This window comes from Lotus japonicus, chromosome 3 (genome assembly GCF_012489685.1).
Source record: "Lotus japonicus ecotype B-129 chromosome 3, LjGifu_v1.2".
Lineage (NCBI taxonomy): Eukaryota > Viridiplantae > Streptophyta > Magnoliopsida > Fabales > Fabaceae > Lotus > Lotus japonicus.
This window is the reverse complement of record NC_080043.1, coordinates 7,403,368-7,420,443: the sequence shown is the minus strand read 5'-3', so window position 1 is coordinate 7,420,443 and position 17,076 is coordinate 7,403,368. Positions and strand designations below refer to the sequence as shown.

Here is a 17,076-nt window from a genome sequence, read left to right as displayed (position 1 = left end):
TATCGACTATAGTACTATTCTTAGTCATTTCCTGAACTCTCTTCTTCATAATATTAATCCAACCATCAAACGAAAGTCAAGTTCCTCTCACGCTTACACAGAATCCTATGCGTGAGCTGGAAATTATTTATTTATTTAATTCCAAAATCTTGGGTCTTACACATACTGAAGCTCACTTGTAGTTCATAACTTCTGCAGGGAGTGGACAACAAATGCTCCAAGCTGAGAGGACGTTGCAACACCACCTCCCCCGATTCACTTGGTTTCATTCTACATGATAAGAGGGGTAATTAGGACACGATGGCACTAGCCAAATTCAACGCTCGGTTAGGATTTGAGATTGTCGAGATAATCTTACTTCACGAGTATGTTGTCCACAATACAAATTGTTGGGCCTCATTTAAGGGTCTACTAAATATGACTAGCACTTTAAAGGCCAACAACATCAGAGATTTCGTCCTCCGAACTTTACACAAGTGGATCGCGAGATACATATATGGCAAATAGATGAACAATGAAGTGGTGATTTTACAGGACTTGTTTTCCCTACGGTGCAGGGATATCACTTAGATGCTAGATTGGAATTCCTAAGGACCTACATATATATACCCCACAACGAGCACGAGGAGCGGGAACCAGAGCCATGCATCTCCCCCTTGGTTCATTCATCACTAGACTTGCGCGCAACTATGGGCATGTCACATTCCTTAGAGAGTCACATGTGCCCATGGAGCCCCTAGGCTATGTGACCTTTCTTAGCATCAGATGCTTTAAGAGGTATAACATGAGAGTGTAGTTCTGGGCTCGCCTAGATCAGCCAACAACACCAACATCAAAGGCGACACCAGCTTAGCACGAGCAACTGACAGTGCAGATAGAGTCGAGTGTCTGACACGCTGAGCACTTCCAGAACCTTGGTGCCGCACTTCCCATCCTAGCAACACTTCACTATCTGGCGGGATGGATGTCATTTATTTTCTTCACATTTATAATTCCTAGGTTAGTTTATTTTTATGTTTTTTATTGTATTTCGGACATGGGAGATGATGCACAAACCAAGTGTGATGAGGGTTTTATTGTATGGGAGTTGTTATTCGGACCCCCCCCCACATCTATTTGAACCCCTTTAAAATGCAAAAACACTTTTTTACGCACTTTCAAAGTGCGATCATAACGCACTTTAGAGGTGCGTCTATTACGCACTTTGAAAGTGCGTAGGTAACACACTTTCAAAAGCACTTTCAAAGTGCGAGCAAAAATTGAAAATAGATGTGCGGGGGGTCCGAATAGATGTCGGGGGGTCCGAATAACAATTACCTTATTGTGTTCCTCCAAAAGAAAAGCGATGGAAGGAAGTGACTTGAATAATGATTGTTATTTTAACATCAACCATTAGACAAATCACAAAGATACTCAAACCATAAATTGTACTTCAAATTAAATAAACTAGGATTTGGTAGAAGTGGTGGTGCACGATATGGAGGACTGCATTGACTTATATTATTCTAAACTCCAGTTTTCTCTTCTTAACCATACTATGAGTTGTTTGAATGAAGTTGACAAATCGACCAGACCTATCAACTAAACAATCCATCCAGCTCACGTATCCACTAAAAGCGCATTGAGGATAATTGGACTCTCAACCCATGTGAATTCGTTGTGTAGTGAGTTGTTTCAAGTTCAATTAGTGCCAACCAAAGAATATATATATATACACCTCAAACATCACCATCATGGCAGGTATATATGAACGATAATTGAAATAGTTAAAGAAAAAAATTTATTGAATCCAAAGGGATAACACATGAAGATCATATACACCTCATCAGATGAAAAGATAATTCACGAAAATGTAATAACAAACCGAGAACATAAAAAGTTTAATAATTAATTAACAGCATGCACTGTCTCTTCCCTAGGCCATGAAACCCAAAATGGTAATGAAAGACCCAACCAAAAGGGTGATGCCACTAGAAACAGTGAAAGCTCCACTATCCTTAGGAGGTGATGAGGGAGATTTGGCTTCAGGAGTGGCTGACTCTGAGGGAGAAGAAGGGGTTGTTGATGGAGTGGTTGGTGATGGAGTGGTTGGTGTTGGAGTTGATGGAGTTGGGGTGGTGGGAGTGGGAGATGGGGTGGTGCTGGAAGCAGCAACAACTTTGATTTGCACCTTCATGCCTCCTGAACTAGTGCAGTGACCTGGAGTGGGGCAAATGAAGTACAAGGTGCCAGCTTTGGTCAATGCAACCTTGGTGTTTCCATCACTGTAGGTTTTAATGGGACTGCTTGTACTGCAGCTCTTGTAAGAACTCTCATCCACTTCATCCACACCGTGCAGGGATGATGAATATGTGAACACTGTATTGAAAAACAGAAGAAACAAATTAATTTTTGTAGTGAAGATTTACACTTTCCTGCATATAACTTAAACCATAGATTTCTTTATATGATGTAAATAACAAATTGTATAACACATTTGGTTTTACCGATAGAAAGTATGAAAATTGAAAAATAACAAATGTAATATAAGTTGTTGCTCAAACAAAGGTGTTGTGAGATGTTAATATTTTATATTTTCTAACGGTAAACTCAAACGCACTCATAATATTGACACTTGTTACTTGAATGACTGTTTTTTCAATAAAACACAATAACAAGATTAAAATAACTTGTATAAAAAGAAAATCCTAGTGTAAAAAGTTATGATATTTAGACATATAATATTGAGACATTCAACAAACACCTTACTTTTCAAAGAAAAATGATACTTATGTAAAAGGAAATTCAGTTTGAAAGTATAATTAAACAACTTGTATAAAAGAAAATTCAAAGCTACAGCGCTCATATTCTAAGAATTATTTTTTGGTTTTAAAAACAGAGCATAAAAATAACAACCAAGTGAATCTGGATTTGTGAACCTCAAATATTCCTACAAGCTTACCATAAAGAAACAGAGACATTTAAGTTTCAAATTGACGAGTTTGCTTCCTTGAGACAGTTAATAGTTTCTTAACAATAATTATTTCTAAATGAAAGCATTAAAATCAAAAGCTAAGTAGAAACTCACCCAAATTATCACCAACTTTGAAGGTTTTCCCAGAGGCCCAGGTGGTGTAATCAACCCCTATGTTCCATCCACTAGCATCACCAACTGTATGGTCAGCTCCAAACACTGTAGGAAAAGCCACAAGGAGGACCAATAAGGAAGCCACCATTGTTTTAGCCATGTCTATAGCCTCTTCTCTGTTCTCAGAATTCAAATTAATGTTTGTAAGGTTTTGTAAGTAGTACACACCTTGCTCCAATGACAATTAAAGTTCATGGAAGGAGGATTATATATATAGTACCACTACCAACTCAATCGTTTACTATGTCACCACCAACTTCTCTATGTGGATAAAATTAATAGAGTAGTTATTGAAAATGCCGCCCTCTTCTAATTAAAGCCACCCTCTACCTAATGCACTGAGATTCTTTTCCCATAATTCTCACATGCAATACAAATTACATTTCACTAAGAAATAATGACTAAATAAGCTTCAAAATAGCGTCGACATTCTTTAGACACCCACATTCCTAACAGTCCGAATAGCCAACATCAATATAAAAAAAACATTTTTACCTTTTTTTATAACTTTGTGAGATGTGACGGTGCAAAATTGTCGTGTTGATCGAATGTCCAGTATCATCGGAGTCTACACATTCTAAATTGTCGCGTGAAATTAGCGCTTATTTTAGGATTCACTAGAGCTATTGATACAATCTAATTAAAGCATAGTAATATACAAACATACATTTTAAACAAACATCCAATTGATATATGTATTTTTGGCGGTTTTTAGCGGTTGCATTATTAGTGGCGGTTAAACACCGCTATTAAACATATATTTGAAAACTATTTTCGTTAACTAAAACAAACATGAAACAAAGTAAATTTGAAAAATTATATATGGTATACAATTACATGTAAATTATCGAGTATGAATTTGATCATTTTAAGTGGTCGTAACTGGAGAAGGGAGTAACTAAAACAAAGAGATAAGAGAATTGTCAACACATTCTTTATTCTTATTCTCAGAAGTTTCGTTAACTTTTGTCTTTTTTCTTGTTTTTCCAAGCCTAACCGTTGAATAAATTTGGTGAGCTTTTGGAACATGTGATGCAAATTAAAAGCCAGTCAAACCAATATGGCCAAACACGTTACGGGAGAGTCATTTGATGTGTGCTGCAAATTATTATGTCATTGCGTGTCAAAGGTTCCTGAAGCGGTTAGTGAGATCTTATTTGTACTTGTACTTGGCTCCAAAGCATCTAACTTTTCAATTTTATTGTTTTCTGTCAAACAATCATTAACTTAAGCATTAAATGAATGATTTTATATTATACTCTCGAACACGCCCCTTAGCTTATTTTTAGGAAAATTTCGTTATTTCAATGAAAAATCATTTTTATATTTGTTTAAAGTTTTTTAACAAATTATTGTTTTACAAAAATATGAAAGCAAACTATTTAAAAAAATTACTTTAGAGGTTGTTAATTTCAACTTACTTTTAAAAAAAATCATTTTTATGTTTGTTTTTGCTTTTCGAAAAATTATTATTTTAATAAAAGCTGAAAGCATATTATTTGAAAAAGCTACTTTAGAGCGCGTTTGCTTCAACTTATTTTAGAAAAAAATCACATTTTTAATTAAAAAAAAATTCTAAAATTTTAAAATCTTTGTTTTAGCTTTTAAAGAAAATATTATTTTAAAAGAAGATGAAATAGATTATTATAAATAGGCTCTTTAATTAGCTTATCAAGAAAATCTATTAATATATAAGAGAAGATAAAAAATTATTTTAGTTAGTGTAGCTAAACATAAATTATGTTTTCTCAAAATCTCTAAAAAATAATTTTTTTAGGAGAACAATTTCTAATTTGTTTTTTTATCTGAAACACAATCTTAATTAGCTTATCAGTTTATGGTTATGTTCTGATAACTTAGAGTTTTTTTTTTTGAGTTACTAAACACAACACATATAACATTATTGTCTTGTTCCATCATGTTCTTTCTCATTCTTTTATGTTTTGTCTTGTTCTATTATGTCACCAAACGACAAACGCTACTTAAGACATCAAGTCAACAAATCATACACAAAATAAAAAAAACCTTAATTGATGAGAGATGTCAAAATATTATAAAATCGCTTAAAATTAGAGTGATTTTTCAATTACTTACCTTGCGTGATTTAGAGAAGCTACTTATTAGTAGAAAGATTCCATTTATTTCTTATTTTGTTTATCTAGAGTCTAGAGTTCTAGACACAAAAAAGCTACCAAACATGTGCATCTTCATATAACTATATCAGGGCAAACTAATCCATACAAAAATAACTATAATTGTATACCTAAACCACCCATGAATATGACCACCTAATACTGAGATACTTTACATCATGACATGGATTAGTTTGGAATGGCGTCACAAAACTTCTCTTCCCTAGAAGGTTAGAAAAATAATTTAAACTCCTAGTGTCCCTCACGTTTTTATATATATGCAAATCTCCATTCCTTTATTTGCTGTAAAGTCATAGTTTTTGTGAAGAATAGGTTGTCAAAGCATGCTCTGTACAGACTGTACATATGTTTATACATAGCTAGCCCTCAAGTAACATTACTTTTTTTTTTTTGTCAATAAGTAACATCACTTTGAAATCAAAAGATAAGGTGGGATTAGGTTCATAAATTGACAGCTCGAACACAAATAATGACGAAGCCGCCTGTGCATGACCCACTCTAAACTATTCAATCTAGTTACAAAATTGATGATGAGTACACATGAATCCAGACTTGCATTGCATAGTTACACATTTAATATAACATAATGCAGTTTATTATAATTATTTTTATATGATAACTTTATCCATATATGAACCCCTCATTCTAACAAAAAAAATTATCCATATATAATATAATTACTTTTAGTTTTAGGCTATTTTTCTAGCACTCATATAAAAGTGGTTGAATTTTATACCTTTTACCAAAATTGTAAAAAAACATAACTTAGAAAGTGTAAGCATGGAGCAAGTTAGTCTTTGGGAGAAGAAAATATATTGTGATCGCTGCTTGTGTTGAATATCGATCAGGTTAGTCATACAAAGGCTAATTTGTCCGACGTTTTATATAATTGCAGGGACTAACTTGACCGCATTCAACACAACAAACAACTGTAAGATATATTTTCTATTTTTAGGAATTAACTTGTCCCAACCTTCAAAAACGAAATTAAGCTTTCAACCATTATTTTTAGAAAAATGGTAGAATAATGGAGAGAATGCACCTTCATACAACCAGGCAGAGCGTCAATAACATGCTAGGGAGACCCACTTTTGGAGAGAGCGTCAGGGGATCATTCCAAAGAGAGTTGTCCACCAAGTGAAATTTTACTGACTCCATAAGGATTCAAACCTTCAACCTATGCAGAGATGAGAGTTAAATCCGGAAGATAAGGGCTCGTTTGGCACAACGTATTAGGCATGATAGTATAAGCTTATACGATACATTATGAGTTTATCCATTGTTTGGTGATGACATCGTATTGTATAAGCTTATACATCAAAGTCCCCTTATACGTTAAAATGACGTATTATTTAATCCATCATGTGAGTGATGGATAAGGCATAATAAGGTTATGACGTATAAGTCACCATCACCACCACCCTCCATTGCTGCCAACTTACACCACCATTGGCACCACCACCGCCACCGGTGTTGCCGCCACCACCCGATCACCGCCGCCACCACCACCACCACCGCCGCCCTACCGCCACCATAACCACCACCCTATCGCCACCACTGGTGTTGCCGCCACCGCCCTACCGCCACCACCGACACCACAACCACCACCATATCGCCACCACCACCATAATCGCCGCCACCACCCTATTGCCACCACCATTGCCTCCACCCTCCACCGGTGCCGCCACCCTACTGCAGCCGCCACCGCCTTACCACCACCACCACCACCCTATCATCGCCAACACCACAACCACCATCGCTGCCACCACCCGATCACCACCATCGCCGCCGCCACCACTGATGTTGTCGCCACCACCACCACGACACCACAACCATCGCCATAATTGTCGCCACCACCGACACCACCACCATCACCCTATCGTCACCACCACCACCATTGCTTCCACCCTCCACCGTAGCCGCCACCCTACCGCAAGCGCTACCGCCACTGCCTTACCACCACCGCTACCACCCTATCATCACCACCACCACAACCACCATCGCTGCCACCACCACCACCAACCTATCTCCACTGTCACCACCACCGCCACCAACACCAACCTACCACCACTTCCATCACCACCGCCACCACCGTTATAATCACCTCCATATTTGATTTTTATTATATATCATTATTCAATACTTCACTAAATATAAAATTGTATTAATTTAAACGATACGGTAAATTATACAGAGTATGACCAAACGCTGGATAGTATAAGAAAGTTATCAGGGCTTATACTATCAGGCCTAATACTATCAAGTCTTATACTATCAGGCCTTATACTATACGTCGCACCAAACAGACCCTAAATGTAAAACACATTAGTGTCAACCCACCTTGAATTTTTCATTGGCAATTGGCAAAAAATAAAACCGCACTTCGAGTAATAAAATCACCAAAATGTTCCCAAGTGCCAAATCAAACTCGCACGTGCCAACACTGGGCATGACCTAAATTGAAATAAAACCCTGAAGGTTACAGGGGAACGTGGCCCGCGGCTGCTATGGCGGAAGAGCGGTGCTGCGATGACAGAGCCACCGCACAGACCATGTTCACCTGTGTTGACACTGGTTTTTCTTCAGGTATCATTTCTCACCTGTGATTGAGTTCTGATTTTCCATGTTGCTAGATTTGTCTTTTCAATGCGTGCTAAGTGCTAACACTGTTTTTTCTTCAGGATTCATTTCTCAGTGAAACACCCAGTTGAAATATCTTCAAGCCCCATGTTCTGATGTAATGTAAGCTTCCTTTGCTTATTAGGTTGTTTAAGTTTGACATTGTCTTTTACATAAAATCCCATTTTTTTTTCCTTTGTTATTATAGGTTTGGCACATTGTTTTTACTGAATATTCTTGTGCTTCAGTTTTTGCTTCGTTATGCTAAAATGCTGTATTCAAAATTCAAACATGTCTTTTAAGAATTGCAGCTGTTTGTGTTTTACCTTGTTCAAGGACTTAGCTACATGCCCATGATGTCTTTTGATTTTACAAAGGTTTAACATACTTTACCTACATAATATTTTGCAATTATTTGTATTAAATGTTAAAACAAAGAGTATGTGGAGATTAAAAAGAACTGATTTTAGAGCAAATGACTGATGTAATATCATCTCTGGATGCATACGTGGAAAATGGGATTCAGAAGTTAGAGCCTTCTCTTGTTTAACTTAACATCAGTATAGTCTATTCTTATCAATTATCATACATTTTAAACCTAGGGTGCATTTGAAGTGTGATGAGCTTCAACTTTGTGCTAAATTGTTATTTCATTCAGAAGATACTGTATTCGTGCCTGCTGACTGGAGGGCACAATATTCTTTTCATTGGTATCAGTGTATGATGGTGTAATTTGTTTTTTTTTACTATGCCTGATGTGAGTTCCAAATTTGCAGTGTTCAACATCTGAAGGCTGGTTCAGTTACTTGCAAATATGGAAAGCTGTAACCTCAGCTTAGTTCACTGTCCTGAAACCATCTTCAAGGTATAAATATAATAGCTTTGTCACAGATACAGTTGTGATTCTCGTGAACATTTACCTTATAATTGAAATTGAAGTTTAACATTTGGAGTATACATTGTGATTGGGGTGATCTAGGAACAGGAAGCCGCGAATGGCGCCTTTGATTCAAGTCAAGGCTTTACATAGTAAAATCAACTGGCACTTAAATCTTCATTTCTTCACCTCGCTGATGGTTGATTTTCTTATATCTCTAAATTTAACCTTTGCAAACTATATATTCATTTTAATGTGGAAAAACTGTGTGCAAGGAAGACGATGAAGAATCATGTTTTCAGATCCTGATCTAATGACTGCCCAGCTCATTGCTGAAGGTGGTTTTCCCTATTGGATTTGATGTTTCCTTACTCATCTGAGATCTTCCTTGCCACTTTGTCAAATTGTTAATATTATTTTTTTAAAAAAGCTGTTTAGATTTGTGTCCAGACTTTCAAAATTATGCTGCTAATCCCAGTAATTATGTTTTTATTTTCTTATGTTAACATTTCTAGTGGTTACTGTTGATAGGTAAAACTAGTGGTGACTGGTGATAGGTAAAATAAAATAAAAAATATAGATGGGCAGTGTAGAAAGTGATGATTAAAGCAGGTACTTCTGATATATTGTTCGACACATCTAGAGTTGCTCTTGGTGCAGCACACTACTTTGTGGCTGTGCTGAGCCTGGATTGTGCTTCTGCATCATGATTACAAAGTCTGCTCACTGATTCATTCACTGTCCAAGTTATTTCTAGTATAATTTTCTACCAATTTTTGTGCTACTTCAGTTGCTGCTTGTGATACCATCGTAGTGTAAATTTGCGCTCTGGCTCTGCTTCCTAATTCATGATGTAAAGTGATGAGTCTTGTTGTACCAAGCTTTACAGGTTTATAGCATGTTTGACACTGAAATTACTTGAAGAAACTTTTCCCCATTATTGATTTTGGCTTTAGCATAAATTGTATAAGGATTTTCAAACATGCACTTAGTACTTACAGCACACCTGAACACCACTCTACAATCTAAATCAATGTGCCTTCTCAATAAAAATGATTGTCTTGGTGATGGTTGCCTTGTATTGAAAGCCTTAGGGTGCTCTAACATCTTACCTTGGCTGATTGTGATTGATATTCAAGAGTTCCTCTAATTATTGCTTGCTGTTAAATGTACTGTCCTACACAATTTGTACTTTCTGTTAAATGTCAAGAGTGCATGACTATTAATCATCCCGACCAATGCAATTATGCAAATTTTCCATGCAGCTTTCCTCATAAAAGTTTGGTTCACGAGTCCGGTTTGACGAATACCCAAACCTCCAGCAGGCTTTGGACTACACAAGGGGGCCCAATTAATCAGATGAATTCTCCTATTAGCATTTAGCAGATAAAGGATCCACACATTCTAATTTATCGCATATTGATAATGTGGTGTAGTTTGTATCACATAGTTAGGCACGACTTGCAAGTTGCAACACTTAGCTTGTTTGGTTCTGTGGCAGGAAGTCTCATCTTCACTTATGGGGAGAAGCTACAAAGTGTAGGAGTTAGAATGCTTTTGATTATGTGTTCATAGCTAATCCAAGCACATTATATTAGGATTTAGGAGTTGATAGGCGTTGTCCATGATATACTCATAAGAGTTACAATGATATCATTCATGGTGTATGTGAACTTCAATATATTTACCCAAGTTACTTGTTCTTAGGAAACCGAAAGGTAAGCTAATATGATTCTTCATATTGATTCAAATTATTGGTTGTTGGTTAAGATTTTTTCATAAGTCAGGAAAACTATAAGTACTATTAAATATTCAAAAGTACTTATATTATTACCTAATATAAAAGTCAAAGATGAAAAATAAATTGGAAAAAGAGATAATTATTATTAATTTCTATAATGAAAATATTTTATGTAGGTATTGTATTTAAAATTGAATTTTTTTATTTCAATGGAAGATTTGCTCCATAATTATTGATTGTGAGTGCAAATGTGGCAAACTCTAATATCTAAACTCAACCTAAAGATCACTGCCCACCCCCGACCTTACAAGCTACAATGGCTCATTGAAAATGGTGAACCAACAAGTTGTGAATGCCTTTTCTATTGGAAAGTATGACGATAGTGTTGTTTCCGATGTAGTGCCTATGGAGGCCAACCACATTTTTCTTGGTAAGCCGTAACAATATGACAGGAAAGTTCATCATGATTGCTTTACTATTAAGTCCACTTGAGCACTAGATTACAAGATAACAACGATCACAAGATTAAACTTGTACCTTTATCCCCAATAGAAGTATTTGAGGATCAAGTAAATTAGAGGGTGGAAAAGAGAACAAGAGAAAAAAAGTTTGACTGAACAAGAGAAGTGTATGAAAGAAGAAGAAAAATAATGATTTTGAGGATAAAGATAAAAAGAAAGGAGTAAAAAGAGAAAAGAAAGCAATTTCGCAAAAGACATTGAGGTAAAGAGTGCGAAGTTTAACCCATATTGATGCTTTATGAGGAAGGTTTCATTTACTCCAGGAGTAGGTTGAAATAGTTACTCCAAATCTTAGCCATTGTTTTTATTATGAAATAACAGTTGAGATTAAAACTTCAAATCTTTCACGTGACCCTTCTTCCTCTTTCTGTCCCCCTTTCCGTTCCTGTTCTTTTATTAATGCCTCACATTCCTCATGCTAACTTATTAATTAATAAAGTATGTAGCTTCACTAAATGTTTGTACAAAAAAAAAGCTTTACTAAATGTATTCAATATTAAACTGATAGGGAATTTGTTCTAATATATTCTAAATTGAATTAATCAGATTCTGTTTCTCATGTGACATGGTTTTCTTCATGAAGACATGTTCACTCGGTATCTACATTCATTTTGCTCTAATTTAAATCTAAAAATGTCACAGCTTCATCTGAAAGATTACCATGATGATCCGATGAGAAATCCCATGTTATTGACTTATTGATCACCACTTCTTCAAGCATAAGATTTTGTCCATAAGGAATCACCTCAGCTTCAATATTAAGAATATGACAAGCATTCATTTACATCAGTGCCTTAGCTTGACCACTAAATTAATACAAGATTCGAGATTGGCTCAGCAAGTTAAGGTGAGCATAGTTTCAGCACAAAAGATAACTTAAGACTAACACAACTAAGTCACCTCAAAGAGAAATGCAAAGTTCAAGTCAAGGAGAACATTGAATTATATATTGGAACCATTAAGGTGCACTAATATTTTAATAGAGCACCCCTCTAATTGTTTCTTTGTTTTGTAAAGGTGCTTGAGGATAAAAGCAGGCCTTTAGATCAAGAGAAAAGAAAACCAATAATGTAAGTTCAATGCAAACGTCTAATGGAAGCATACAAATGATTAAGTGGTTGCTAAAGTACAAAAATGTAGACACAAATATGCGTGTTTATAGCACAATAGTAAAGCTTATCTCCACATTTATAGCATAATTTATTCAATGTAAAGGTTAATAGCAGCATCACCAGAGATTAAAAATTAAATTAACGGCTAAACAAGTCTAGGCCTTCCATCTTCGAAGTTAAAGAGCATGTCACTGATACAATGTTACCTACATATGTACATTTACCAGGTACAACAATAGCATACAAGTCAAACTAAGCACAACACATTTTGATTTTTGGCAGCAGTTAAATAAAAGATCATTGCAGTTGAAAGTTGCAGAAAGTAATTAGACATCATTGGGAACCATGCACAGTCCATTTTCACACCCTATGAGCAAGGAATCTAACACATCTCACCAATACACAACCATGGGTAGCAGAAAAAGATCGTTGAAAAAAAAGCATAAAGAAAAAGATGTGGTCCAGGAAAAGAAGTATCAGGTAACAGGAAAAGAAGTATGGTCAAGGAAAAGAAGTATCAGGTAACAGTACACTATGAATGACTTAATCTAACAGTAGGCTTCAACAGATTCATAACAATATCCTAGAAAGAAAAAGATCTACATTCAACAAAATTGATTAAAGAATCTACTTCTCAATATACATGCATTTGCACAAAAGAGACTACAAGAAACAAAATAGATTCAATGAAATTACACAAAGTTGGCTACAAAATAATATGATTGTAAGTGGGGATAGGCAAATATCCTAACAGATAACTAGGATTACAATCCTAAGTGATGGAAAGCAAAACAAACATACAGATTGATAAAAATATGACTGCAGACCTTCCACCCCCTGTATCAGCAACTTTCTCTATAAAATGGTACAAAGAAGACTTCAAACCCTTAATTCACCACATCAGCACCATCCTCTGTGTCAGGTCCTGTGTCAAAAAACACATCCCTCAGAACCATCAAATCAGCTCTTCCACAAAAACAAATCATCAACTCCCAAATCTTAAAATGAAGAGCAACAAAGGTTTAAGTCAACGGCTGATTTGAATGTCAAATGAGTAAGAACATACTGAAGACAACATCTATCGACATATAAGTAATTCTACCTGACTAAGTGTGTGTGTGTGTGTGTGTGTGTGTTTGAATTTCGATTAAATTCATCTAAGAGCACTTTTATCTCAATCCGTTGTGAGACATGGACTTCCGTTAAAAGTGCTTTAGTTTTTGCTAATGGAAATCTAAACGCACACTAATACATGACTTGACTTCTTACCTTTTAAATGGGAAATCAAATGCCGAATCACAATCCAGTCCACTAACTAAGATTACCAACCATAGTGTAGAAACGAAAAACAACAACATTAGTGTTCACACAGCATTTATATACAGCCCTTTAGTGACTCAAATCCTAGAATCAGCCTCTTGCAAGTGCGAAATAAGGCCATCTACAGTAGACTAAAAATTGGGTTTGACTAACCCTTCCTTAGATCCCACCATGATAGGAGCTTTATAGAACCATGTAGCCCCTTTTACCGCATATATACCCAGCAGAAACATAAATACCACAACCAAAACTGATTACCAATAATGACAATGTTCATGTTGCAAACCTCAAAAGAAAAGAAAAATCCTTCATTTTCCAATAGCAACACAACTATTGACTCTCAGTTCCTATTTCCAATAGCAACATACTAACTATGGACATGCTATAACTACATACACTATTATTTGCAGCACTCGTCATCCAAATTCCCACACACACACCAGTGTTGTCAAATAGTGGTTATAGCGGCGCAATAGTGCTATAGCGTAGCGCTTTTTTGGCTTACCACTACTCCGCTAATACCTGCTACTTGCCACTTTTCCGCTTTAAGAGGCTGGAAATAGCGGATTTTTGGCTTACCGCTATAGTCCGCGATCCGCGATTAACAACATTGACACACACACACATGATGCCAAATTGCAAACAAGACAATCAACAACAACAAACAATTCAGGCAGTAACAATATAACCATCATCATCATTATAACACTAATCATTTTTACCTTCTTCACCATCCACTTCACCTTCACCTTCTTCTACTTCTTCCTCTTCTTCAACATATTCATCTTCTTCATCATCATTGTCTTGGTTATTAACCCCATACCTCTGATTCAAAAACTCCACAGCACCAGGTGTGAGCACAAGCTTATCAGCATTCAAAATATCATACAAATTCAGCGTCCTCGGCGTCAAAATCTTCAAAGTCCCAATGTTCCTACTCGAAAGCTCCACATTCTTCGACAACTCAGTCACCACAAACGTAGCCTTCTCCTTCGGGTCAAGCCCCCACCGATTCAACGCCGCAATGAAATCCTTCGTCCTCGGCTTCCCTTCAAACTCCGCCGCAAAATCCTCCACCACGATAGTATTCGCAGCAGCACTAGCCACAGCGGTGGAAATCGCCAGCCTCTTCTCCTTCCGGTTAATCTTGATACTCCAATCACGCGGCCTCGGGCCGAAGATGACACCTCCGCCGGGACGAAGCGGAGTCCGGTTTGACCCTCGCCGGGCGCGACCGGTCTTCTTCTGAGGGTAGGGCTTCTTGCCACCGCCGCGGACCTCCGCGCGGTTCTTGGTGGAGGCGGTGCCGCGGCGCTTGTTTTGGAGGTCGGTGACGACGGCGCGGTGGACGACGGCACGTGCGGTGTTTGGTGGGGCGGTTTTGAGGTCGAGGGTGGACTCGCCGACTTTCTCGCCGGTGAAGGAGAGAACCGGGAGGGTTGCGAGCTTGCAGGCGACGGAGAAGGGGGTTGAATTAGAATTAGAGAGTTTTGTGGGGACTTTGAGTTTTGAAGGGTTAGAGAGGAAGATTGAAGATGAGAAGAATGAGAGGGAGGTTGAGGTTGAAGCCATTCTGGGTTCAGTGGGTAGAGTGGAGTCACAGTTTTCCTCTGCTCTAAGCTTCTATCCTGTTATCCTTTCAATTGAAAATGATTGGTGTTGTGGTAAGGCTTTAGACAGGTTTCTCTTTATTTTTATTTTTATTTTGTGTCGGACAAGTGTGCACCGGTCGGCTCGTCCCTTCTACATTGATGAGCTCATGACCTTAATTGGCCGGGTCGTGTTTTCGGCGTTGTTACTTTGAAAAAATTAGAGTGCTCGAAGTAAGTCTACATTGATGAAATCTTTTTCGAGCTGGAGACGTTTACATCATAGTAGGATTAACTTTTCAAATGGTTTTTTTTTTCATCAAATCTACAAGATTCGAACTCAAAACCTTACTTGAAGAGAATCAATGATTCACTAAGGAAATACTAAATATAATTGAATTTATGAAAATTATTACTTACATTATATAAATTTTTTGAAGTTTTTATGTACCATAAAAAAAAGTGAATTTGGGAAATGCTTGCATGAGGTATGATTGTGCAGATGAGGTTGCTTTGAACCAAATTGCGGCACAGATCGATGCGCGCAGACCTCCTTAGGGAGGTTGTTGGTGGTTTGACGTTTCTAATCAGAGCTGTGTTTGGTTCTGTTGTGACGAGGTGTCTCTTGGCCTTTGAGTTCTTCTGGTCCTTAGCTTTGGTCTTTTAGCTTTTGGGTTGGCTTTTGGTGTATTGGGTTTTCTTTGTTTTTGGTTGGGTAGGGGTTCTTTGCTGTTGTACATCTTTATGACTTGTTATCTTTTGGAGACCGTCTTACGCCGTGGGGTGATTAACTTTTTGTTGTTACTAATCACTCTTGCTTTCGGTGTCTTCTTTTTAGCTTTGTTCTCAAAGCTGTGATTAATACAATCTTTTACTTAAAAAAAAAGTGAATACAAAATATGCATTAAATTATTTTTGAAATTTTTTAATGTCATATTTTTAATTATTAATTTGTCTAGAGGATTATCTTATTAAATTAAAATCAAATTTAGAGATTAAGAAATCAAATTAGGTACATAAGAGTTTTAAAAACCATCACAATGCAAGGACTACTTTTTTGGAGTTTAGACCATATTTTATGTTTTATTTAATATGTTTTTGTCCAAATAAGTGAAATTCGGATTAGTCCTCATAGTCTAAAATGCCAGATTTTTCTTGAAGGTTTTCTCATAACCTCGTAGTATGACTAATTATAACGCTCTGATTTTCAAGGATCATAATAGTAATTTTTACAAAAATTAAATATGCTAATGAACTTTCGAAAACCTTAGAATGCAGGTATAAATTTTTCTTGAAACATTCCTTCCAAGCATGTACCGACTTATGCATAATATAACGCATACATATAGTAAAACTCAAATGCAACATCTAGAAACATTGGTTAAAGTAGTTATAGTACAGACCAATGACAAAATAATACCAATGGAAGGAGTCTTACCTCCTCCACGTTGGGCCCCCGGGCGCGGCTTCCTACCCTTAGTCCATCGCGCAGCATGAAGACGACGCAAAAGTCTCATGACGGCCAAAACCATAATTTCGTGAATGGTAGAGAAGAAGCTAGGTTGCGTTTAATGGAAATATGTGAGAATTAAACAGGTTTTAAGGTAGCAAAATTCCGCATATGATCTGGTCGATGTTAGATACAAATATCGTGGAGGAGGAATGTGGGATACTTATGCTACTCCTCCTAAGTTAGGTAAAAAATATGGAGCATATATAATTATTACATGAGCATCAGGTTCATGTTCTTGATATTAGGAGATTTATGAAAAAATCGAAAACCTATTAAATCTTTGGTTTATTTTTAGCTGCAACACATGGAGCAAACTTTCAGCTCTTGCCTTGCACGTGAAGCCATATTTCAAAAGGTAATGTTTTCATTTTGCAATTCTACCCATTTGGATGCAAACCGACTCCAAATGGCACTAGTGTGCAGCCCATGAAAGGGCTATAAACAAGAATGTCGTCGAATAAGACAAGCACAATTTTTTGAAACTCCTTCCTAAATATTGTGTTC

General features: G+C 36.7%; 2 protein-coding genes and 1 long non-coding RNA gene across 4 annotated transcripts; 1 reads left to right on the top strand and 2 right to left on the bottom strand.

Annotated features, from left to right (window-relative positions):
* Positions 1-1,763: 1,763 nt before the first annotated feature.
* On the bottom strand, positions 1,764-3,352 carry LOC130748875 (mavicyanin-like). The gene is made up of 2 exons (XM_057602120.1): positions 3,068-3,352; positions 1,764-2,358 (listed from the first exon to the last, which is right to left on the bottom strand). Exons 1-2 carry the CDS (start codon positions 3,225-3,227, stop codon positions 1,916-1,918), a joined length of 603 nt encoding a protein of 200 aa, XP_057458103.1. The 5' UTR covers positions 3,228-3,352; the 3' UTR covers positions 1,764-1,915.
* A 4,338-nt stretch (positions 3,353-7,690) lies between these two features.
* On the top strand, positions 7,691-10,527 carry LOC130743206 (uncharacterized). 2 transcript variants are annotated; one of them, XR_009021396.1, is made up of 4 exons: positions 7,691-7,866; positions 7,962-8,022; positions 8,676-8,764; positions 8,879-10,527. It is a non-coding gene; the product is annotated as an uncharacterized LOC130743206 (long non-coding RNA). The 2 variants fall into 2 exon arrangements; XR_009021395.1 differs by having other exon boundaries at positions 7,696-7,866; positions 10,042-10,527.
* A 2,241-nt stretch (positions 10,528-12,768) lies between these two features.
* Positions 12,769-15,142, bottom strand: LOC130743205 (50S ribosomal protein L4, chloroplastic). Its single transcript, XM_057595342.1, has 2 exons — positions 14,193-15,142; positions 12,769-13,075 (listed from the first exon to the last, which is right to left on the bottom strand). The coding sequence occupies exons 1-2, from the start codon at positions 15,040-15,042 to the stop codon at positions 13,038-13,040; spliced, it is 888 nt and encodes a 295-aa protein (XP_057451325.1). The 5' UTR covers positions 15,043-15,142; the 3' UTR covers positions 12,769-13,037.
* Positions 15,143-17,076: the final 1,934 nt, after the last annotated feature.